The sequence below is a fragment of the Haliotis cracherodii genome, unplaced genomic scaffold, assembly GCF_022045235.1.
Source record: "Haliotis cracherodii isolate W230 unplaced genomic scaffold, xgHalCrac1.p SCAF_8, whole genome shotgun sequence".
NCBI lineage: Eukaryota > Metazoa > Mollusca > Gastropoda > Lepetellida > Haliotidae > Haliotis > Haliotis cracherodii.
Window position 1 is genome coordinate 58,955,200 of NW_027266341.1, and position 24,529 is coordinate 58,979,728.

At 39.9% G+C, this 24,529-nt stretch overlaps 2 protein-coding genes across 2 annotated transcripts in view; one reads left to right on the forward strand and one right to left on the reverse strand.

Moving 5' to 3' along the window:
• LOC139450104 (large ribosomal subunit protein bL28m-like) overlaps positions 1 to 24,529 on the reverse strand; it is a 77,507-nt gene that overhangs the window by 44,310 nt on the left and 8,668 nt on the right. Inside the window, exon 5 of the mRNA XM_071231751.1 lies at positions 24,072 to 24,215. Coding sequence (XP_071087852.1) covers positions 24,072 to 24,215 — 144 coding nt within the window. The remainder of the gene's footprint in view (positions 1 to 24,071; positions 24,216 to 24,529) is intronic.
• On the forward strand, positions 913 to 15,795 carry LOC139450380 (uncharacterized). The gene is made up of 3 exons (XM_071232063.1): positions 913 to 1,085; positions 10,465 to 10,553; positions 13,478 to 15,795. The coding sequence occupies exons 1-3, from the start codon at positions 1,052 to 1,054 to the stop codon at positions 15,440 to 15,442; spliced, it is 2,088 nt and encodes a 695-aa protein (XP_071088164.1). The 5' UTR covers positions 913 to 1,051; the 3' UTR covers positions 15,443 to 15,795.

Genomic DNA, 24,529 nt, shown 5'->3' on the forward strand with positions numbered 1-24,529 from the left:
TCTAAACAAATTAATTCTGGTGTTGTGCTGATATATCTTAACTTGCATAGGCATTAATATGATAATAAATGTACCTTTATTGAAATTACAAACAAAGATGTGTGAAAAGGGTCTATGAAAACTGCTTATTAATTTTACTTGCATGTGATGTTGAATAATTTATTTTAATACATTTCTTCAAAGCATACTGACTTCTGAACTCAATTTTTGTACCAAAGTCAATGATAGGTTTAAGACATACACATATGCTTACAAATAATATTTTATTAAATTATTGCTTTTAAAGAAAGAGACAAATAAATGTGATTACATAGAGCAAATCACAACATTGGAATAATTATGCAATTTATATTTTATTTTCCCAACAGGAGTAGTCATGTTTTGCACACATGTAAACACATAGCGTTAGAGAAGCTAAACAACTGTCGGATGTGGGAGAGAGTGGCCACCACAATCAGACTGACCGACTCTCAGCCCCCTCATCCCCCCTGCCCCCATCCTCCCCCCACCCCACACTCAATCAATACCTCCACCATGACAATGTCACCTGGCCCAGCCAATGAGAGCGCAGGGATCCCCTCAACACCACCCAAATTTGAACAAAGAGGCGGGCTTCAGTTGTCTGACAGTTACAGCTGGTCACAATAGTCCGTCACACCTGACTGGTCGCACTATGGATGACTAGATGACGGAGGTAGAAAAGGGCTGCCCGTTGCTAGTGCTGGCAGTATATTGTAGAGATCACACAGTGTAGATTAGTCAATTGTAGCCTCATCTCGATCAAGAACTAGTTAGGCTTCCTTCTATACCTTCATCAAGATTATCAGGGTGGCTAAAGCTCTGATTTGATTGTGGTTGTGTGGGATTCAGTCTATCTGTGATCCTTTATTTCGTTGTGCTTGGACTGTTGGTGAACTGGGCTAGCGTGGCCTTGGTGTTGTGACAAGCCTGGTTTTAACGGTGTCCTTATATCCATGTTCGGCACCAGCCCGACTGAATTGTTGCCACTGACACAAATGTGCATTGCTTCCTGGATACTACCATCTGAAAAATGATTCTTGGAGCTGACAGAGCTGATTCCTGCAGTAAGTGCCAATTTGATTGTCTGTGTATGGATAATATTTCAAAAAGAGGTATTGTGAACTTGGTAGTATTTTATCAACATATTCATAATATTGTATTGAAAAATATATTTATACTAGTAAAAACATATTTTTTATGATTTGTAAAATTTAATTTAAGTCAAAAAATCATATTATTCATAATTAATTTAATCATTATACTAATATTTAGCAAAATCTGAAATTAGCTGTTGCGTTTCCTGCTTGTGAAATGTAAGCCAAATTTTATGAAACTATAGAGAAAATATAAATTTCTTTAAAAAAAATATAGTTTGGAATATGTATAACACAAATATAGTTTGGAAATATGATATATGCATATGTTTCATTTTCAACATCTTAGAACAATATTGAAATCCTATGACCAATTAATTATACACACATGCCTATATTGTCAACCTTAAGATCATATTTACATACCTCCAAAGATTAGATACACTGAGCTTACTCATTTAGATGACAGTTGTCCTTTTAACCCTGAGCAGGACAAAATCCCAGTCTCAACCCAGCGCTGATACAAGTACCTACAGAAATATTTTCTCACAAATTCTACACCCAAAAATATAAATCAACTTTTGCTAATTTTCAGTCTGATATTTTTATGGTCAGTAGTTTAACACAGTGGAAGTGTGACCTCCACAAATCTCACCTGTCCCCCTTAACCCTTGAGCTGTCACCTTGTGATAGATGAACACTTGGGCAGGGAGTACGACATCTTATGACAACATGATTACAAGGCCTCACACTCTTATCTCCCTTCCACTGATATCCCTTTGAAAACCTCCACAATTTACACCCAGAATACAGCTCCATCATCAAAATAAAATTCCCCAAAAATGTTGGGGCTTAGGACTGTAGATGCATAGGGTTAATGGTGATGTTTGTGGGTTAATGGTGTACCCCATTCCATGAGGGTAGGGCTTACAGGAAAAGGATACCCCTACAGGCTAGGATGGCTGCGGAGCCTGAAGCTACCGATCTGGCTTAATTATATCATAGGATAACACAATTAACAGCAATTACCAGCAGGCACAGGTGGCTCGCATGTGTGCCATTGTCGTAAACATCTTAGAAATATATTTACATAGCACTTGGTGACATAAAAAAAATATTTTAATCACTTTGATCAGTGGATGAAAGAATTGAATTATTTTATGCAATAGAATCATTTTCCAGTTTTGGGGGAATTATTTTAATTGTTACCTCAACATTTGAATATGGGACAGCACTTAAATAATATTGGAAAATTTGAGAACATATTTTGATGTGACCTCTTCACCTGTGGTGGGAAGTTTGAATCTCCTACAAATTTGGTTTTAAACAGGGATGTTTATAAATATTCTGGTCACGAAGTGCCCTTGTGGCTGCAAAAGTCATTTATTTACCCCACCAGATCAGCCCTGAAAGTGGCTTCAGTCAAGCATGACACATGGGATTTTAAGCATATCCAAAACACTTATTATTCAAAAGCTAATCATCGAATCATCCAGACTTCATGAGGAAAAGTAATAAAATAGAAAACAAATCACCACATGTATTTTCTTTCATGAGATCCATGACAAAAAGTAATTTGTGTTATTATGAGGTCCTCCCACCATTGCTGTATAATGAGGCAGTTCCTTCAATGACTGGAAAATCCCTCTCTTTATCACCTGCTGGCTCAACCTTCTCACTTCCCAAGATAACCCAAAACACATTCCTCACCCTTTTTTGTCACTACTGTACTGGACAGACTTATCTCCAATTTCATTTTGAATTTTAAACACCAAGGTCAACATGACCTTCAAATTAATATTTTCATAATAAGAAATCTACAAAAAGTAACAAACATAATTTGCTATTTTGTTTTTTCATAACTGTCAAGAAATGGACTAAATAACTAAATTGAAAATATCTGCTTCCAAACTTTCTGATTTATGTTTTAATTAAAGTGTTATCATGTAGACTAGATAACAGGTCACAGTCGAGTTATCAAAGAGATTGTGGCTGGTATTTGCGTCAGATCAAATAGTGTTAGAGAGTAGGCCAGTAAACAGCCCAGCACTCAGGGGACTCAAGAGTATGGCATCGGCCATAACATGTTGGCACTAGTGATTGGACTTCAAACAACTGCATAATAGAGTTTCAATTAAAAATCATTGTAATTGCATAAGTCCGGTGGAGTAAACTTGAACTAAGATCCGAATCAGAGTCTGAAGATAAAGCAGTTTGGACACCATGTCTATTGGGGGTTGGGTGGTTTGATCATTACTGGCTGCTGTTTGACAAGGAATAGTTCACAAAGCCAATTGACCTGATTAAACGAGATCAAATAAAAGTCGTACCACAAAGCTGTAGATCGCAGACCAGCCTGACCGCCAAGATAATCATCTTCCTTTTGTAAGAGTCAGGGCTCCCAATAATGCCCAGTTCATTAGAAGGGTCCAGAGCTTAGAACAGGCGGCTAGGAGCCATAGGGGGTAGGGTCTGTATGGTCACCTTCCACAAAGTCCTTTAGGGCAATGTTTTTAAAGAATGTGTCAAATTGATAAAATCAAGAGCTCAAAGAACACGGCTGTGAGAGGGCCAAGACATACGGAGTAATAGGTTTACTTCAGTTCAAGGCGAATTTTAACACTGCAGCCATAAAAGATGCTGAATTTTTAAAGTTGGCTCATCCAGCCGTAGTGGCTCATGTTTTAAGCTGTTAATTACAGGGTAGGCTGTACAGCCTTGTTTATTGGTCTGTGCGTTGTTGTGATGTGGGTTCCACACACCTGTGATCCTCCTCCCATATCCTCAACCCAGGGTCAGACTTGCTAATTGTAGAGGATTAACCACACCACATTGATCTCAAAGAACTTCCACAGTTTTCAACATTTATGCTGCACAATTTGAATTGTTAATGAGAGAAACCGATAGAACTTGCTGTGTGACGGTCTTTGCTTTCCACACTCGATCAAACTGACCATGTTTAGTATTGCTACTGGAGTGGGTATCTTTTGTGTTTGTATGGTCAAATGATCCCTTTCTTGTGTCTTGTCTCCCACAAAGGTTTCATTCCAGGTGAACACATCTCAATAACTGCATGTTGTAGGGCAGTATATCAACTGAGACTGTTTATGTCAGTTGTTAGTGCAGGTGTAAAGCTTTCACATGGCTTTTCTGTAATAACAACTTGGTAACAAGCTCATACTTTTTTGGTTAAAAAAAATTAAACAATTCAGTTTTTTAACTATTTTTCTTAACTACTTCAGCTTAATTCTAATTTCTTCAGTATTCCATTTTGGTTTATTACTCTTTACAACTTCTGTTATACAACTGGTAAATATAGCGTCATGGCCCGTAATGCCCCCTAGGGTGTGTGACAGAGAAGCAGCGCCCCCTGCCAGGTGGAGTGTGGCAGGCACTTTGGAACCACTCACCCATGCATCAGTCCCTCCTTATCACACAAAACTTTCAGGAATAAAAAAGATATAAATCTGGAAATAATTTCCATTTACCACATGTTGCCAAAGCTTAAATTTAGAATTATTAAAAAAAAAAATTCAGTGGTTTAACAAAAATATGTTTATGACCCACCATAACTATTTGAGGTTCACACCTGTGCTACTTCTGATGATATAACCTACTTTGGTGGGAGACAGAAGTAGTCAGAACTAATGAGGAGAGGGTCAGGATTACCCCACCCCCCATAGAGTTTATCAGCATAATCCCCACCCCCCAGAACCCTGATAGACTCCAGAACAAGGCGTGACAGAGGTAGGAGGGAGGGGGTCTTTCTCCCCCAGAAGTTCCACTACAAGTGTCACTGCCAGAGACTGATGGCCAAGGCCTCTTCTAGACCTACTCCTCTGACCTATAGTCATTTGTCAGGTACAAGTAGGACAATGGTAACTTCCCAAATCGGAATGCAGCATTCAAGGTATTTGTGAAGGTCACTGACACCAACATAGGGTTCTTATGCTTGATGGAGAATTGAAGATAGAACTAGCATCTGTAGTAATTGGACACTTCTTAGAGTCATCTGCTAGGGGTTGGGAACTGATGGTTGAGCAAGCACCTGCACTGGAGACTGGCAAGGGTCAGTGACTAGGGTACTACAGGCCTGTGTTTACTGGTGTTGGCCATCATGTGTTCCAACTGATGGGAAAACAGTCTGTCAAAGCCTGGTATTAGCTGTGCATGTCGGGAACACATGGTGTGGAGCTGGGCAGGGTCCCCTCAGGAATCTTGTGTCTACACGAGGAATGCCACACTCTTATTTCTACAGAGTAGGACATCTATTGACATTAAATTTAACCTGTTGATTCAAGCCTGTGCTATGAAAAACTTCACAATTTGCTGTACACACATATAATTTGTGTTTATTTGAAGTAACGATAACTTTCTCTGTTCTGTTTAGTATGAAATATCATGCATGAGGTATTACATTGAGTTATGAGGCATTAGGAAGTCATTAAAGTAAATGGGGTGGAAATAACATTGCCTTGCTCTGTGGGCAAGACCACAACCAGTACAGCTTGTCACACTCGATTACAATTAGCTAACGGATGCTAATTATCCATAACTATACCAGGTCAGAGGTCAGGTTCTAGTTATCTGAGACAAATATAAAATGCCAAGCCCCAATCAAACTAATGATTAACGACAGGACCTGGAAATTGTCTGTCATAGCAACCTCATTTCTCAAGCTGTAGAAGGACATTCCATCACCAGCTATGGCTAGGTGTTGAGTTAACCGCTGCAGGCCTGCATTGTTGGGCTACTGAATACATAATAATCACAACATATTGACAGGCATAAGACATTCATCAGTTGGAGGGGGTAAAATGTAGATGTGCCTAATTGACAGGCACATCCTATACATTACACAGCAACCACATTCATGTCAAATAGTTGATAGCAACATCCTATATACAATCCAGCAGGGGGGAAACAGGGTGCTCTACTGTGCCCTTCATTAATTATGTTCATTGTTTTGAAAATTTGTAGCACATGGGACAGATTTTAGAATGACTTTACACTGCCTATATTTTACGGATAGACTGCCTTATGTATACTGACACTAAGCTTTAAAGAAGGAACTTTAATTTTGGGTCAAACTTGAAGAATGGCTTGTTATACTGAACAGGAACTGGGTGTGGGAATATTACACAGTGACATTGTGACTTGTTACAGATAATGATGTTAGCAATGTGGGAATGAGGGCAATAATAACATGAAGGAACAGATTATAGTTCTGAGTTCCTCAGGGTAGCTAATCTCCTTCCACTGGACTACAAGAGGATTTGGACATCAGGAATGGGTTTCTACTTGTGGACAATACTCACCCTCATCCGGGTGAGATGATACCCTTTTACACAATAGGATTTGAGAGAGCTCCCACGGGGGACAGGTCCCCAGCAGGAAGGGGATGGGGGATAGGGAGGGATTTGCATTGTAGTTCAGGAGTATCATCAAGCTAAGTTCATAATGACTAGGTGTCCGGTTTCAATCATTCTTATGGCCCTTATCCACAAGATCCTAATTTTCATGACTTCTAAAATGAAACATTTTCACAGATGCTATCTAAGATGTATGGTTTTGCCTGGTTCATTTTTCACTACAGAAATTCATAATGGCCATTTAAGGATCATTAGATACAAAACAGTTTTATATAAACATTTTCTATATCTTCGGGACATAAATATATAATCCCTCATTAAACAGGTACTTCAAAGTAAATGCACCATGTTTTATAACATACACCTTCAATCCCCACTTTATGACTTGTTAAAATCCTGTCTACTCCATGTATTAACCATAGTATACAAAACCCAGTTCACAATAATTGGATAACTGGAGATCAAGGCCATAAAACTTACAAATATACAAAAAGGTGACTTATTAAAAAAACACCAGCTCAGTTGTTACCCCCCTTCTATCTTTTTTATTAGGGTTGTAAAACTAGGTGATTATAATGTGATCATTTGACCCAAGCCCAATTCTTGATCTCTGCTGCTGGGAGCTTGGTGTATATAGTGTGTATCTACTTCAAAGGACTTAACCACTAAGGGGATTTGCTAATTATCCATTCAACTTAATATGCTGATGCTTTGATCTGAGCTTGGGCAATACAGGTGCAAAGGTGTGTGCAATCAACCCTTTCAGGATTTTGAGTGGAGAGAGCCTTTCTGTAACTTGCAAAGTTCTCATTGGCTGGTTAGATCACCGTGTATTGACAAGGAAGGAACTAAAAGGGTGGAAGGTCCATGTTGGTCATCATTCATTCCTGGAAATAGCAAGAGTTACACATAGTTGACTCACTAAGCAAAACCTTTACAAAGCAGTGTAGTCAGTTGGATAGCTGATACCTAGTGTTGGATAACTGATACCAAGTGTTGGATAACCGATACCTATCTTTGGATAACAGCTCCTGTGTTGTATAGCCATGAGAGTCATTGCAGACTGGGAAGGTAAACTTTCGTTTTTTCATTTTTTCAATTTTCAAAATTTTCAAAACAATAACCTGTTCTTCTGAAATGACAGATTTTCAATTTTTCTACACACAATATACTTTTAATGGCCTTATTCTAACTATTTATTAAGCATGGTTAGCTTTAATTAAAATAATGTTTATGGCCTGCACTAATTGATACCTGCACTTACTCAATTATTTTAATTATTATATAAACTATTGTAATCAGTTTACACATTATGAAGTAACCACATTATACTCTTCAAAACAAGTTAATGGAATCCTCAAAATATTTAAATACTCTTAAGACATGAATTGAGAAATAGTTAGTTTAAAGAATTGTTGTACAAACATCACAAGATGATAAGAAAACTTTGAGTACAGCTTAACAATGGCATGAGAAGGATGTTGGTGTGAGGGATTTATCTAGGTATCACCTGAGACAGGTGTGAGGCAAGGTGAGATGGATTTAACAGGTGCTTGTATGGATTTAGATTATCTCAACACAGTGAATAAAGAACAGGTATCAGGATCATAGATAATACAACACTGACCCTTATGGGATAACCTAGTGATATGTCTAAACTGTTAATTATTATGTAAACATCTATTGTATTATGTATTCTATTATGCATAATCTTATATTCCAAAAGTCATGCACACCTGCATTAAGGAATCTAATTTTTGTTCACCAAACGCATAATGAAAAATGGTCAGAATAAAATTTGTCATGCATCTATAATGCATATTGTCACAATGGTCAGTAAACCCTAGCATGTGTCTCTAGCAAGCTTGACCTCAGCTGACTGTCCAGTGTCTGCACTCTGTAAGCAGTAATGTATAACAGCTTAGTGACACTCCTAAACAGTTTTCAGCACATTCAAATTCACAAATTGATACTCCTCAATCCCCATGCCACCTTGCTCATGTGAGAGATTTCTATGCCATTTAATTGAATTAGATCACCTATTGAATTTGACAATGAGTGAGTGATTCAACTGATTTGTTTATACAAACAAAAACAAGGTATTGTTTCTTACCTGACTCAATTTGTTTAAACAAACACCTTGGTATGAGGTCTTGCCCCAGCCAACCAGAGCCAAGCTCTTAACAAGCTTCTATTGTTCCAGCCATATTTGGCAGGAACTGATTGCACTTTTGACACTTACAGCCTATAAATAAGCAGGGTGGAAGCTTGTAGATCAGTACAGTGTTGCCTGATACAATTAACTACTTGTATTTTGGAATTTTCTGTGACCTGGATATGATTATGATGGCAAGGAGTACCGAAAGAATACTAGCTCAACTTGAAGGTAAACTATTTAAATTTGAATATGATCTTGAATTAATGTAAAAAATCAATTAAATCAAATAAATTCAATTTATTGTAAATTTGAAACTGATTCATTTAAAATCTACCTGGAATTTGAGGTAGAAGTAAAATTTCATCTAATTATGCATATCATCTAATAGGTTTCAAATTAGGATAATAGTAAGGCTGTAGTTGTAACATTAGTTGCCATTGATACCTGTCTTTAGGGGGATAATTATAGAACATCTGAGTTGCCCCTTCTGTAGTGCTCTAGTTTGCCCCTTCAATGTCAGCTGTCTGTTAATCACCCATAATAGTCGGTCATAGGGTGAGTGCAAGGCCCCAATTCAGTCGGTCTAATTTTGGTTTCATCACATCTGTTAAAACCAGTAGCATCTGCTCATTAGTATTAAATTTGGACATTGCTGTTAGGAATTGATTTTTCAAGTGGTTTCACAGGATGCCAGTTTATTTTGATTTCATTTTAAATTTTGAACAAATATGAGTGCTGTTTGACACACAATATTTTAATATTGTGGTGTTATTTCTTCAAACAAATGTTAGCATAATAATGTTACAATAATTCACTTTTTGAAAATTTATTGTTTTCTCTAACAAATTTGAGTATGAGATAGTGTTTGATTTACAATATGTAAACAGCCCCAAGTTGGTAGTATAATTAATAGACAGAGATTAGCACTGACAGTGAAATGTTGTTTGAAGTGGAGAATACATGAAATATACAATGTCTGATTAGATGATGGAAACAAAAAGTGGTATCAACATGAAAGAGTCAGATTGTTCTTCCTGCTTGATAACATGTCATTTTCTTGTTGATGTCATGGTGGGTTGTTTAAGAATTTATGACATCGCTAATCCCAGAGCCAGCCGTGAGTAATCCCCGGTAGATAACCCAGGTAGACACAGTTTGTAAATTACAGATCACACTAATCCACCCTGAACTAAAGACAGTGAAAAACACTGAGAAAATCAAAGCATTGAATGAAAGATAATCAATTAGTGTTGTACAATGGGAGAGTTAGTTTCAGTGTCACGGATCTGTATACAGCAGATTGCAACACAATAGGTTAATTGCCTGGGCTCAACCTCCAGACAGCATGGTGAGATATATAGACAGCCAAGTGGCATCCCACTCACATTTAAGGCAAGAAGGTGATGCTGCTCACATCAGTCTAACTCGGGCTTGGATCTACCTGTGGTTTTTACCTATTTTCACCTGTCCTCCACACCTATGCTGGTTAGCATGTTAATTATGGGGGAATGTGTTGGACTTGTCAGCTCTCACCTGAACCCCGGGATTGTACAAGGTATATGTATACTTACACCTGCTCTGTAATTGATGGCTGGAGGTTTACAAGGTGTTATGTTATTCTAGAAGGGATTTTACTATCGCCAATTATGTTGTTACCTTCACAGGTTTGTGTTGAAATGACAATTATTGGTGCAAGTTTTTACTGGGTCAGCATGTATCTTTGCTCATTTGCAAGTTTGACTTTCCACGAGCAGGTCATACAAACAAACGAGTGTGGCACATTTATTACTTTGTACTTATAGGCTTACGTTTATTGCAGATTGGTTAGAGTGCACCATGGACACCGATGCCAGCATCAATGACCACATGACCTCGGACGAGATGTACATGCAGCTTCAAGCTGATATGGTAAGTCAAATTATCTGTTTTCATGGTATTCTGGCTGAATTTGCATCATAAAACTTCCATCACCATCACCATTTCTTGGTCAAAGGGGGGTAACTCTTGATATACATTTTAAGGCTCTTCGATCACTACCCAAGGTCAGTCGCCTGTGTTGAGTTACTGTTGACTCAAGCAAGTGTTTGCTTGCTTGTGTCACAATGGTCCATTCATCATTTCAACAATGTATCAGGTAGAGTGAATTGCTGTTTGAACAGGGTGTATCTATCTGCTTTGTATTGTAGCCTGTCCTTGGTAAATGCAATTTCCTGCTGTACAAAGAGTGATTCCACATTTCATTAAATGCTTCATGATTTTCCCATCAGTGGATTTTAAAAACTTTCTAGACTAGGTGTCATCTCTGCATGGTTTCCAATATAAACAATTTGGGTAGGTTTTAAAGGCAAATGGTTATATAATTTGCAGCTCTTTCCCTGTCTCACCCTTTGATAAATTTATAACAACAGACTGCATTGTCTCAAAACTCATATTTTCCGACTTTAATGTTTTCTAACTCAATCAAATTTCACTGCCCTGAAGAGATATTCAGAAAGGATTACCAAAATAAATTGACATAAACTTGCTAATTTCTAGAGGACATATCATCAAAGGATGAGAATTAATTACAGGGAATTTCTCCTGGGAACCATGCCTCTGTATACTTTTCCCTTTACAAAGTTAGTTTTAACAGTTTAGCTAAAACCTGTAATCAACTTGGGAGTTATTGTTTGAAAGCCTCCCCTCCCTGGCCTGTGAGAGGCTATACAGAAAGCAGGGCCCTGGTCACTACAAAGGTCCCCCACATCTGTCTGGCCTCCCAGCTTGACCACTCTCACATAATTAGCACACTGTAACATTCTGTCTCCTGACAGGGGCACTGTTTAGGATGAACATTTCCAATTCTCAAATGTGTTTTCCAACTTCCACATATCAGTCCTTAAATTGTCCTTTGTGGATAATTCAGAAAAAATAATTCTAAAACCAAGGCCCCAGAAGGTTGAAACAGTTTGTAATCAGTCAAGCAGAACTCCCCACCCCATGAGGGCCCCAGTGGTATAATGAGCAGGGGGCATCTGATTTGCATGTGTATAGCCCTATTGGTCAGTATGAGCTAATCAGGATGGCATTGTGAGTTGCACTCAGGCCTGGGCTGTGCAGTGGTCAGTTGCAGAGGCCAGACATAGTGATCTCAACATTATGTACTGTCTGTACCTTAAATGGAACACAGGGGAAGTTTGAGCAACAGTTTTCTTCATTTGGATTTTACCTTTGTGACTGGATGTACGAGCTGAGGACTGTGATATTGTGTTCAGGAAACTGATGACCAATTGGGTCTGTGGGATCAACTGTATATATTCCTTCTGAGCCAGGCTGGGCATTCTTTCTTCTAGCTGTAAGTGTTTCAACAGTGTTGTACCTAGATCTGGAAATGGTTTACAGAATTTGTAAGGTAATTGTGATAGAGGGTTGGTGATGGTGGTGACAAGGGATGGCAGCCATCTTATCTGTTTACAACTCATCCAAAATGGCTGCCATTCTTTGTTGGTCTCATGTAATGTTATGATGCAGCTTCAGCCTATTTTCTGTTCATTCTTTTTAACATTTCTGTTTCAGTATTTTATTTTACTTATTTAGTGTTTTTTGTTGATGCAAAAAATTGTGTATTTGTCAACTAGGACATTTTGTAATTATATTTGCATTTCTTTCTTAAATTCCTCAGATAAATAAAATCTAAATAATTTTTTTTATTTTCAACAATTCCCTTTGATGTTCAGTGGCCAGAAAGTTCAGTTTTCCCATTAAACTTGCCCTGTCCAGTCTATTGTAAGGGGTCCACTCGACAATGACATAACCAGCCACTGAAAAAGCATTAGGATTCATGTAGAGAGCCTGTCAGACTGGACTGAGAGGCAATAAATCTTGCAGTAGCTGCTTCAGGCTCTTTAACCCTTTACATGCCTATGTCCCCCTTCAGATAAGCACCCCTCAAACCATAGTTGCATTTATGGCCCCATTTTACAACCATGTAACCCTGGAAACCAGCCCCAGTCTGACCATGATGTCTGATATACACAATGATAAGATTAAACAGGTCACTGCACAATACTGGCAGGCCTAATTAAGATTTCTATTTCTTTAAAACCATTTAGACAATTCATTTTATCAAGTAAAAAAGTATTTTTAGAATATTTAAAAGGTAATACAATTTAAATATATAATATTACATAGGTATTTTTCAACGAAATAATAAATTATTTTCCTACTTTTGACATCTAACCAAGTTTTCCAAATTACTGCCACACTTGTTTTGATGCCATGTTTGACACACACAAACATGTCCAATGAGGGAACAAATGGTAATACTAGGGGCTAATTGGTGACAAGTGGCCTAGAACTGCAACTTGTCAATGGCACACTTAGCACAATGTCCCAGGGTTAAAGACAAAAGAATAGAATCCCCTAATCAGCAGCAAACAAACCCCTGACAGGGCCAGGCTTACATTGTTTAACCCAGACAGTATGGCTGCAGGTAGAAAAACATAGGCCTTAGAATAACTCCCTGTCATTGTCCAAGCTTGGACCAATCACACTGTAGTTTTAGTCTGATTAGCACAGCAAACAGGTTATTGTACACAGGGGATATAATCGGCTGAATTGCCCTGGGTTAGTTTATTTGCCATAACCTTTGGCCATAGGTAAATATTCCCTTAGCTGTCAAAAGTATAGAATAACATTTAGGTCCCAAGGTCATAAGTAATTGGATTTCAGGGAGTTATGGTAGGAATGGAACTGGTTGTGGTTCTCCTTTAATTATTTGATATGAATTAGTTTGTTTTAAACCTATGACATTTGTTGACCTGTTTACTTATTTATTTTTTCTTGATTTCCAGGTAAACATCAAAGCTCAGGAGCAAGCCCTCCAGTCTGAGATCAGCAACATTAAGTCGAAGTTCACAAATCTGCTCCAGACCTGCGGCCTGGAAGATGAGTTTCCTGTTGATGACAACGTGAAGATGTCCACACCAAGAAGGCCAACACTAGCCAACGATGGAACTCCAAGACGCACCAACTTCAACTATGCTGACTTCCTGATAGAACAGCTCCTTGCTGGAAATACCCTAACAGACTCTGATCTCTCCATCAGCCCTGAAGACACAAGAAACTCGGCGGAAGTTGAACCTGAGAACCTGAACCATGTTGACTCTTGCAACCTCCTCAGTGCCAGCACAGCAGCAGTGCCCAACCAGAATGTGTTCCACACAGACAATCACCATGTCACCGTTGCTTCAAACGTGCTCCGCCAGGTCATGCCGAACAACATCGATGTCACCACATCCGAGAATGGAGTTGCTACTTCCTCAGACTCTTACCCCCAGTCCTCCTCAGACTCCTCGGATAACCAGGTTGTGCCTGATCTTGACCGTGAGAAGGACCTGGATTCTCGCAGGCATTATTATTCAGACTTTACTATTGACAGACAGAGGAAGATCAACCAGCTTCTTATCCAGCTCAAGCAGAACAACAACACCACCCTCCTCAGCAGGCCAGAGGTTTTCCCAGGCGGTGACAGCTCCGAGCGACTTGTTGAGGGAGCTGAACAGCAAGTGTCCTTCCGCAAGGTCATGATCAACAGGCGTACCTCCACTGCCAGTTCCAGGTCCAGCGGTACTGACTCGGCCTCTGCATCCAGCACCATGAAGAAATCCAGTCGATCCACAAGTCGCCGCAATAAGACATCTTCATCTCGGACAATTAGTCACCCACTGATGTCCTCGACCATGATCTCCGACCCCTCCATTGCCATGCCCAGCAGTAGCTCCAACTCCAGCGTCTACACCTGGTCCATTGATGAGAACTCCGATCCAGCCGACCTCCAGGGCTCCTACATGAGGAGTAGACACAGCCAGCACAAGTCTCACAGAATCCGCAAGTCGACTTCCAGCACACCCCGAGTGTCTACTGAGCGCAAGCGACGTCACCACCGTCATCGTGAGGCCCCATCTCTCCACCTCACCCACATGGTTTCCACCATCGAGACATCCAGCTGCAGCAACCGAGTCTTCGCAGAGAACAACTGTGAGAAACTACCCCGCACCAGTACCAAGACACAGTTGCCCATCATCAATAACTCTTCCTGGGAGAAGGCCCCCATCCACTCTACATCAGGTGCCGAGTTCTTCAGCATCCAGCCCTCTGATGTCGATGACACTCTGGACTCCTCCCCTCTCCAGGAACGACTTGATCTTCCCGGGAAGTCCAGCTCCAGTGGTAGCAGTGCTGGCGGCCTCATCAACCCCAGCAATACCATGCAACAAAGTGCTCTGACAACAACAGACTATACCCGTGTGTCTTCCCTGGTGGACTCTTCTCTCATCGACACCGTCCTCACAGACAGCCCAGCCGACTCTGTCAACAGCAGTGGCCTCTACGCTCCCTGCAACTCTCCCCGCTACAGCAGCGTCGGCTCTCACTGTGGCTACACCACCGTCAGCAGCAGCGTACCCTCAACTTCCAGCAACGAGTACAGAGCACCACTGCCGACACCCGCCACAGTCAGACCTGAAGACTCCATCTTCAAGATCCCCCACAGTCCTATTGGGAAGAAGAGGTCATCGAAGAAGAGCGTGAGCCACAGCCCCAGTGTCCGTACCTCAACACCCCGCCCCCCCTACTCCGGGGGATCAGTCCGCAGTGAGCCTGTCATGAGGAGGAAGCTGTTCTCTACCGGAGCAGTCGGTGCCACTGAGCACAAGATCTTGGACAAGAAGGCATTGGTCCGCAAGTTCAAGAAGTTCAGTCATCACTTTCACAAGAGCGACAAGTCGAACAAGATCAAGACCCTCGCCCAGTTGTAAACTGAACAATTTGTGCTCCTGGTTTTAATAGTGCGAATGTGATGTTCACTTGTACAGGACATTTGTGAATAGTGTGGTTGTGAGGACAATAGAAGCTGTGGCTTCGAGGTTGTGATTACAAAGAAATTGACTTTGTGTAAATGTTGTGAATAACCATCGGTGATATTACTTTTCCTGCAATTCCCAGACTCTTTCATTACAATTCCACATTATCATTCAAAACCACAATTACTGTCATTCCCAGTGCAATACAGATTTCCATGCATACCAAACAGATTCTTGCTCATTGTATAGTGTAAATATGTACATATGTCAGATGAATGCTATTTATTTTCTTGTCAAGAACACAAGAACAGTGCTACAATATTTTTGATTTCTAGTCAATCAAAATGTCATGAATAAATACAAATCAATTCAAACCATTCTCTTTGTTTTGCTATAATACTTTGGGTGACCAGCTAATAATTGTCTTTAGATGAAATTTCCATCTTCAATTTCACAATGCTGGTTTTCTAATATCAGTTGGTGTAGTGCCCACTGTGGTCGACTGTAAATAGTCCTTGGTGGACAAACAAAAGCATGAGTCATGGACCCTGTCATTTGGACAATCTGCCAAACCTCAAGAGGATTGAATACACAATGCCATTTAGAAAGAGGTCAAATGTAACAAATGTTATATTTGGGATATCACTTTCTTAGTAACAATGTACAGATTCTCATACTTTTTTGGGTTGAGTCCCGTCTGGAATTCGAACCCATACTTGCCAGAGTGAGGCACCTAATCGCCAACGCAGCGATCAGCGATCTAACCCACTCAGCCACCGAGGCTTCCACAAAATGGAAGTCCGACAACTGGTAGTCCATAGGGGATTCACATACAACATACAAAGCTGTTAACATTACAAGAGTTTGAAGCAATGTAAAAGTTTCGTCTCTGCAGGAGACATTCATGTTGCCTTGTGGGTGCAGTCAAGGGCATACAATGTGGTAAATCTAGTTATTTTAAGATAATTGTTATTTTTCAACCACTGACATCGTAAGAACAAAACAATTCTGTAAACCAAATACAAACTGCCTATTATATTCACCAGCCCCTACTTTCAAACACGACCTACAAATGCAGTAAACTCCATCCACATCTGACTGAACTATTTATTCAAACCTACTACAATATCATTAGCATCTATTTCAAATCCCACAATGCTGTAAGGCATTTAAACAAACACACCCAAAACTTGCAAGAACCAAAATGAAAGTACCTAATGAAATTACAGAATTAATTTAGCCCATTTCTTCCTCAAGAGCCCTTGAAACCACCTTAGATTTACTTCAAAAGTCCCAGCACCCATCTCAACAGCCTCCAATCCCCTTCACCCTTTCAGAACCAACTTGCCTGAAGCAAACAAGACAGCCTGATCCAACTTTACCTAATCCTGACACAATGCTAATTCCAACTTCCCCTGGCCCAACAATAGCCCCACTAGTTTTCTACCAGGCACACAATGAGCTCTCATCTTCCTATAGGCGTTACAATAGGGGCTGGGGGTGCCTGTAGATGGCAGTACAATAGGGGACTGTCCACAATAAAACTTCCTGTACCTGACAGTGATGAAACTTGCACTGTCACCAGTGTTGTAGATGTGCCACTATCCTGCACGCCTGACTGTTACACTGAACCCCTACAATGGTATGACATGGTTTGGTTGTTGGGTAACAGGACTGTCTGAATCAGCTCCCTAGTCTGGCTTTCATCTCCTGGTAGATAAGCTAATCTTGTAGTCTCCTGCTTGAACGCAAACATGTGCTGTGTAACTTGCTAAATTGGAGTTGATAATGTCCATGGTTTTCTTTGAAGCAGTTTTGCACACAAAGGAATTACTCATGTTAGTTGGGTCATGGTTGATAAATGTTTGAAATCTTTCACACATTTGAAGGTGAGATGATGGCACAGACACACTAACCAGTGCAGATGCAGCATGCAGCGGCCATAGCTACAATACATACACAAAGAGGGGCACTACTCCACAAAGCCTGAGATGAAATTCATTACAGGCTATCTGTTTTCTAAACCAAATGTACCTGATACATAAATCATAGGTTTGAAAGAAGCTTTGGGCTAGTTGGCTATAACTGAGTGTTGGAAATTGGCCCTCATCCTATCATCCTTACCAAACTGCCCAATAGTTAGGGATGATAAGGACTAGTAGAAATTAGCCATTTTTAAGGGTTTTGCTATGTTAGCATTATGAGGACTGGTGGTCTAAAGTGTTGGTTTCTAGTGCTGATAACTCATTGTGTCTTGTACTGCAAATGCAGACATTGAAGCCGGAAAACGCGTTCCTCTTTGCTTGCTAAAATATATATATTAGGGGAGTAACCATTGATGAATGCCATTGTCCAGAGTCAAAACATCCACGGCCATTCAAGATCAATAGCTACCCATGGATTTACACTTGTGATAGTATTGATGATAACAATAAGAGAAATTACTGCAAATCATTTACTTTTGTATTCAATCCAAAACACATTGCAATAGTTGTACAAGTATAGCAGCAGCATATCACGGTCAGCTTATCATGGCAATAATACTGTGAAATTGATAGCCCCCTAATATCCTGATATCCCATTGAGAAGCAATGCAATAAGAATACAGATTAAGATCTGTATCATATTTACAGCAAACACAATGAATACAGAGTAGACACAATTTATGGATAACAACTTCTTTATTTACTGAAAATAGATCCTTATACCACTGCTTAACAACGGTACAAGGATCTATTCCAAAACATCGTCTTTACAGTAAATATAGCAGTTGTCATCCAAAAATTGGGTCTACTTTGTCATCTGTAGAGAGAGGTTAACAGAAGGTGAATGTCGCTGGATCTATCAGCTCTAGGTCAGATATCAACATGCACATAATTTATCAGCATTAAATGCTGCTGAAAACTATGCCATTTTGAAAGAATAATGTTTTCTCTTGGAAACAAGGGGTAATGCAAGCCACTTAGCACCTACCCAATATTCACTGTATCAATGTGAACCTTGGCATATAATTGTTTTCTAATTATTCTTGGTAATGCCTTTGTTTCAAGGGATTTGGATAATGACTATAGTGAAGAGGCGTGATGTGGTCAGATAAGTCTTGATCATTTTGGCTCTTACGGTGGACAAGTGAAATCTTCTAAAAAGATATTTAAAAATGGGTAAAAGATACTAAAACATAATGATTGTTTTTATTGGAAATTAAAATACTGAAGCACACTCTTAAGAAAATCCTTTACATGTCTTTCAAAAATTGCAATTACGGTATAATGTGCCACTCTGGCAGGTGGCAGAGGGATTATCTAGTGGCTAATCTGATTACACTTCCCCGACAGTGCCCCTACACAGGTGACAAATGGAACACTGCCCCTACACAGGTGACAAATAGAACGCCATCCCAATATAGGTGACAAATAGAACACCATCTCAACACAGGTAGCACAACAAATATCAGATTTTGTCCATGTCTTGCAGGTCTACAAACAGCAAGGTATGTTTCAGTTCATCAATTCTTATGTCTGTACAACACTAACAGACCGATTGTATTTCTAATTGTACCTAGAACTGTAAGTTTTAGTGTTCAACGTGAAATCGGGAAACACATAAAAAATTGAATAACATACCCTATAAAATTGTGTCATGATTTCCCTATTCAAAGTTAAAACATGTCTAACAAGCCCGATGCCTGTCATATAAACATTCAATGAGACGCCCGTATCAGGATTATTGGGAAGAACGGCCCCAGTACCCAAGCTTATTCCCAGAGTTGACTGGTGCCATGGCCAACTGTGTGTAGTGCTGTTGCTCATGATGTCAACCACTGGTTTGTCTGACCCAGATCTGATTACTTACCATTATGTAGGCGATGTATGTCTGACGGATGAACAAAGCACATTCACTTCAAAGATCCGTAAAATCATGTAACAACCTATTCAAAACCTTACAGACCCCTTCTGATTCCCATAATTCAATCATGTTACTCATCAAATACTTGTCTCTGACGTTTGTCTAATTCAAGCATTTACCACACCAAGACTCAAGAGAGGACATACAATAACTGTAATTAAAGTTCAGGGCACAAGTTTCATTATTACACAACACTTACAAGTTCAGCCAACTTTATTTCATGATGTTGTTTTACATATCATAAACTTAATGAGTAGTGAAGGACTAGTACCCTCATTATGATGGAGGAAACAAGAGCAGGGAAACCCTGAACCATAGACTAACATCTAGTCTCTGAAATGAACATATCGCACAGAAAAAAACAGTTGTTCAGTTATCTTAATAAAAATATAACAAAAGGGAGCCCAGTGACTCTCTTCATTTTCAGATACTGCTGTAATCTAACTTGCCAAACATTATAGACTTGCATGGGCTGTATTTGATATATATTTGTATCAGGGTCTGTAAGACAGACTTCCTGAAACACCGAGCTGAGTCAATGGTCCTGAGGATGCAAGTAGTTCTGAAACTAGCTTGATCATCACCGTCAATACAGAAATCTCACCATCACCTGGGAATACATACAACTGATTTGCGGTGTAGTTGCTATTTTTAATCAACAAATCAAGTCATTTAGGAAAAATATATTACCCAATAATGAAAAATAGTTTTGTTAGATAAATAAGTCTACCAAAATTAAGGAGATTGGCATCTCAGACAGATTGAGTTGCTCAAGTCAACGAAGATGGATATTGTAACTGGTGGCGAGGGGACAACAGCTGCACATTTCTAAGGACATTAACTCTGTAATGAAAGTTTGCAATTCATTTGGTTTGGGCACATTGTCAATGCAATTGCCTAGGAATTTGGTTCAACCCCTTGGAACAGTACTTCAGTTACGTTATGGAGTGTCAGCTCAATGTGGGCGGAAAGCCTGAAGGGAGGCAGGCCTTAGTTACTACAACTAGGGCTGGGACGGGTAACTCGGGTCAGGTGGGTACTGAGTAGGACCCGGGTACCCACAGGACTACCCTGACCCGTGGTTAGTCACCTGATAAAAATTATCTAGAACTCTATGGTTACACTACAAGTCACTAATGTTTGGATTTGTTTCTGACTATGCACCATTCCTTCTGACTTTTATATGTTTGAATAAAGAATAAGATTCTGTCAAATTCAGTGGATGCATGGCCAGATCGTTCTATACGTGTATCTAAGTGCATTTTGCTTGGGCTAAAGTCAATCGACTCCAAATTGGATATTTTGTTCCTATCTCTTGAGACCGACACCTGGTAGGGTAGGTTAGTAGGGTGTTGGGTAAGGGTGAAACGATACACAGATATTCCGATGCATCGCGATACTTGACCCACGATACGATATACGATACACGTGGGCCCATTTATCGATACGCCACGATACGGAATGCAAATCTCAAGTAAAGCGTTTCCTCGCTATTGTGCCTTTCAATAAACCGCTAAATTGGTTATAGCGCGCGGTAACGCATGGCTCCCCAAAACGTACTTACATTTTTAATAAGCTCAGGTTTTACACCGACATGTTTTTCCCCATCTCAAAAAACATTATCAGCTGATCCCCGCAAGCACATAACACCGGAAATACCTGTCAGCAAATCCGAACTGAAGTACGCAATTAAATACGATTACTATACTATCTTGTTATTAAAACGTGTTCATTATATATCTGGACTTGTGTTTGTAATATATTTTATTAATTTTATTCAAAATTTCATTTAATATTTTTTTCATTAAGTTATGCGAAATCGTGTGTGAAGAGATACTGCAACCACGGTCAGATTACCGCTTTTGACGTATTGAAACGAACTTTAGTTGCTAGAGAATGGATACATATATTAAAAATGCCATACTTTGACTCCTTAAAAGTCATGTGTGTGGCAATTTGGCGAATATATGTCAACATAAGGTTTTCGCAATCGAAATACATGTAGCACGGGAAGTCCCTAGGGTGACTGATCAAATTGTTCCATACGTAAAAATATCCTGCATTAATTATTTTCTGGTGTTTGAACTTTGAATTGTTTTTAAGGAAAGTTAGAGAAAGTTCCAACTTCAGTAGTCTTGTTATTATAAAATAATTTTGACTGTTCCAAAATCATGAAAGGTTCAATCTTGACATGCTTTAAGTCTTGTTTTATTTATCATTGCATATCGAGATACGTATCGTATCGTGACCAGAATATCGAGATGCGTATCGTATCGTGACCTTCCTGTATCGTTGCAGCCCTAGTGTTGGGTACCCGAGTAGTAAATTTGGACTTGTCCAAGCCCTAACTACTACCCATACAGACCGTTCCCAACACAGACATTTCCCAACTCAGACAATTCCCCGCATTCCTGAGGCTAGTGAGCTAACTGACTGTAAAAGTCCCGTTTCCCCCCTTGCTGATCTAGGCTGTACCAGGACATGTGCCTGTAGTAGGGAAACACAAGCAGGGGTGTAAGACAGGAGAGGGGGCACATTAGCATGTATGTATGAGGGTTGTACTAACATGGATGTGAGTGACAGTGGGGGTAGGGGAAGAGGGAGTATGCTGGTTATACAGATAAACAGTGAACACATTTCTATAAGTGGATAGTGCAATGATGGGATTAAATTGCGTACTTCAATTCGGATTTGTTGACTGGTATTTCCGGTGTTACGTGATCGCGTTGATCAGCTGATAATGTTTTATGAGATGGGGAAAACATCGTGTCATTGGAAAACTTGAATTTATTAAAAATGTAAGCAAATTTTGTGAGCCATGCTTTACCGCACGCTATAACCGAGTTAGAGCTTTATTGAAGAGCGCAAAAGCGAGGGAACACTATATAGCATATAGTGTAGGAAATATAACTGGATATAAATGTTTATATCATCATATAACTGGATCAGTTTGACCTGTATGTTATATATTGTCTGTGCATGTTGAACAGAATTCAGGTCAAGGAGATGCATGAAAGGAACATACCTGTGAGATTGTATTGTAATGTAGTGTAAATGTTGTGTAAAATGGTATCAACTGCTACCCTACAATATTTGAATGTGGCCGGGCGCCACCCACTGAAGTGTAACTGGCATGTAATTGTACCTGAACTTGAACAGCATGTGACATCTTAATAAATTAATTTTCTTCTTTTACTTCCGTAAATATGTGCACAGGCTGTTGGGAGGGAAGTCAGTTGCTACACTGTGCATCCATTTTAATAACTTCCTGTCTGATGCTAATCCTGACTCAGCCTAGCTGTCAGCTGTTGGCGCAATTACCTCAAGATGTCACTAACGAGTCATGTGTCAAACTCACCTGTGCAAGGTAGATGTGTGATCATTAAGGTGAGACAATTAGTGTACCGATGCAACTGTAGTGTCTGTGACATTCACCATGATGGTCACTTGGGGTCAAACGGAATAGTTACAGTAAAATATACATGGCTCATGAAAATGGTAGTGACTGAGTGGGTGGGTGGGTGAGTGAGTGAGTGGGTGGGTGGATGGGTGGGTGGGTGGGTGGGTGGATGGGTGGATGGGTGGGTGAGTGAGTGAGTTGGGTCCAACGTCTCTTTGAACAGTTACATCAAAGTGTGTCAGCTTGATGTGGGAGGAAAACCTGAAGTGATGCAGGTCTCTGACATTAACCACTTTGGTGAAACCCACAAGCATGGACCAAAGACAGAAGTGTATTCTCTGTACTCATGAAGTTATTCACGTTGTTCCCTTTGGAATTGAGCCCAAAAGTAGAACACTTCTGACCATCCTCAACATCAATGAATGTGTTTACACCATGGGCAAGATAATAGGCCGTTGTACTAACGAAAGAAAGTGTGCACCCTTTACACTTTCAATTTTTGAATTCCCAGCTTTCTTTAAACTGGTTCTTCATCTTCCATGTTTTAATCCTTATTAATTCTCAGAGTTCATTTATAAGTGACTTCAAATACCTTGTAATACACAAAGTCACAAGTTATTTTTGTTAAGAATATGTGATGTCTAAGTGTGGTCTTTAGACACCAGGGCCCCATTCCACAAAGTGATCTTAGCGCTAAGTCGATCGTAACTCCCATTCTTTAACACTGACTTACGACAATTGTAGCGCTAAGATCGCTTTGTTGAACGGGGCCCAGGATCTTATTTAACTGTGCCAAGGAAGTTCAAAACCTGAAAACATATGAATTGGTAAATAAAATTCAACACCCCTGATGCAAATTTCTTATCTGTGTCAAACAGGCACTAGCCATCACTGAAAGATAGCCAGGGGTTGAGGGACTATATAATTTAACGTATATTGAATCACATGTATCACAAAAGTAATGCTTGACACAACGAAATTTGTGGAATTCATCGAATCCATGGAAAATTCTCATCCCTGCAAATTGGCAATCCAGCTCATCTCAGGCCAATTGGACTATGGCCGGCACTGGCTTGAAACAATACAGGAACTAGTTTAGTTGTGTTCTACAAACTAAATGCGGCAGGATCTGATGTTACATGGCTTACAGGTAATTGATGCAATACCACTGCTCCACCGCAGCAGGAGGTATTATGTAGGTAGCCTAACAATCAGACCATAGTGTCTAGTGAAGGCACCTTGGTGAGTTATCTCCCCTGTTTCCATGACAGCACTTACCGGCATGAGGTATTGCTTGTATTTGTTGTGGACCTTCTCCCTGGTTTTGGGGTCCTCTGGGTAAAGAGTCTTCTGTACCAGCGCCAGCAGCATCTCTCTCTTCAGCTTCATCGCCAGCTGGGAGTTGAGGTCCACCTCAGATGTCTGCAGGCAACAAAACATACTTGGGAAGCATGCTTTACATTGGAGGGTTTTATAAATATAGATTCAAACTAGGGCCGGGATTTACTACCCTGGTACCCAACACCCTATTACCCGACCCTACTTGGGTACCGCTATAGGTCTCAAGAGTTGGGTATGAAATGTCCGAAAGGGAATTCGTTTCCCCGCTAAAACTATTTAGATACACAAATAAAATGATCTGATCATGCATACGCTGAAGTTGATAGACGCTTTATCCTTTATAAAACTTTATAAAAGTCAGAATGCTTGCATAGTCAGAAAGAAATGTGAACATG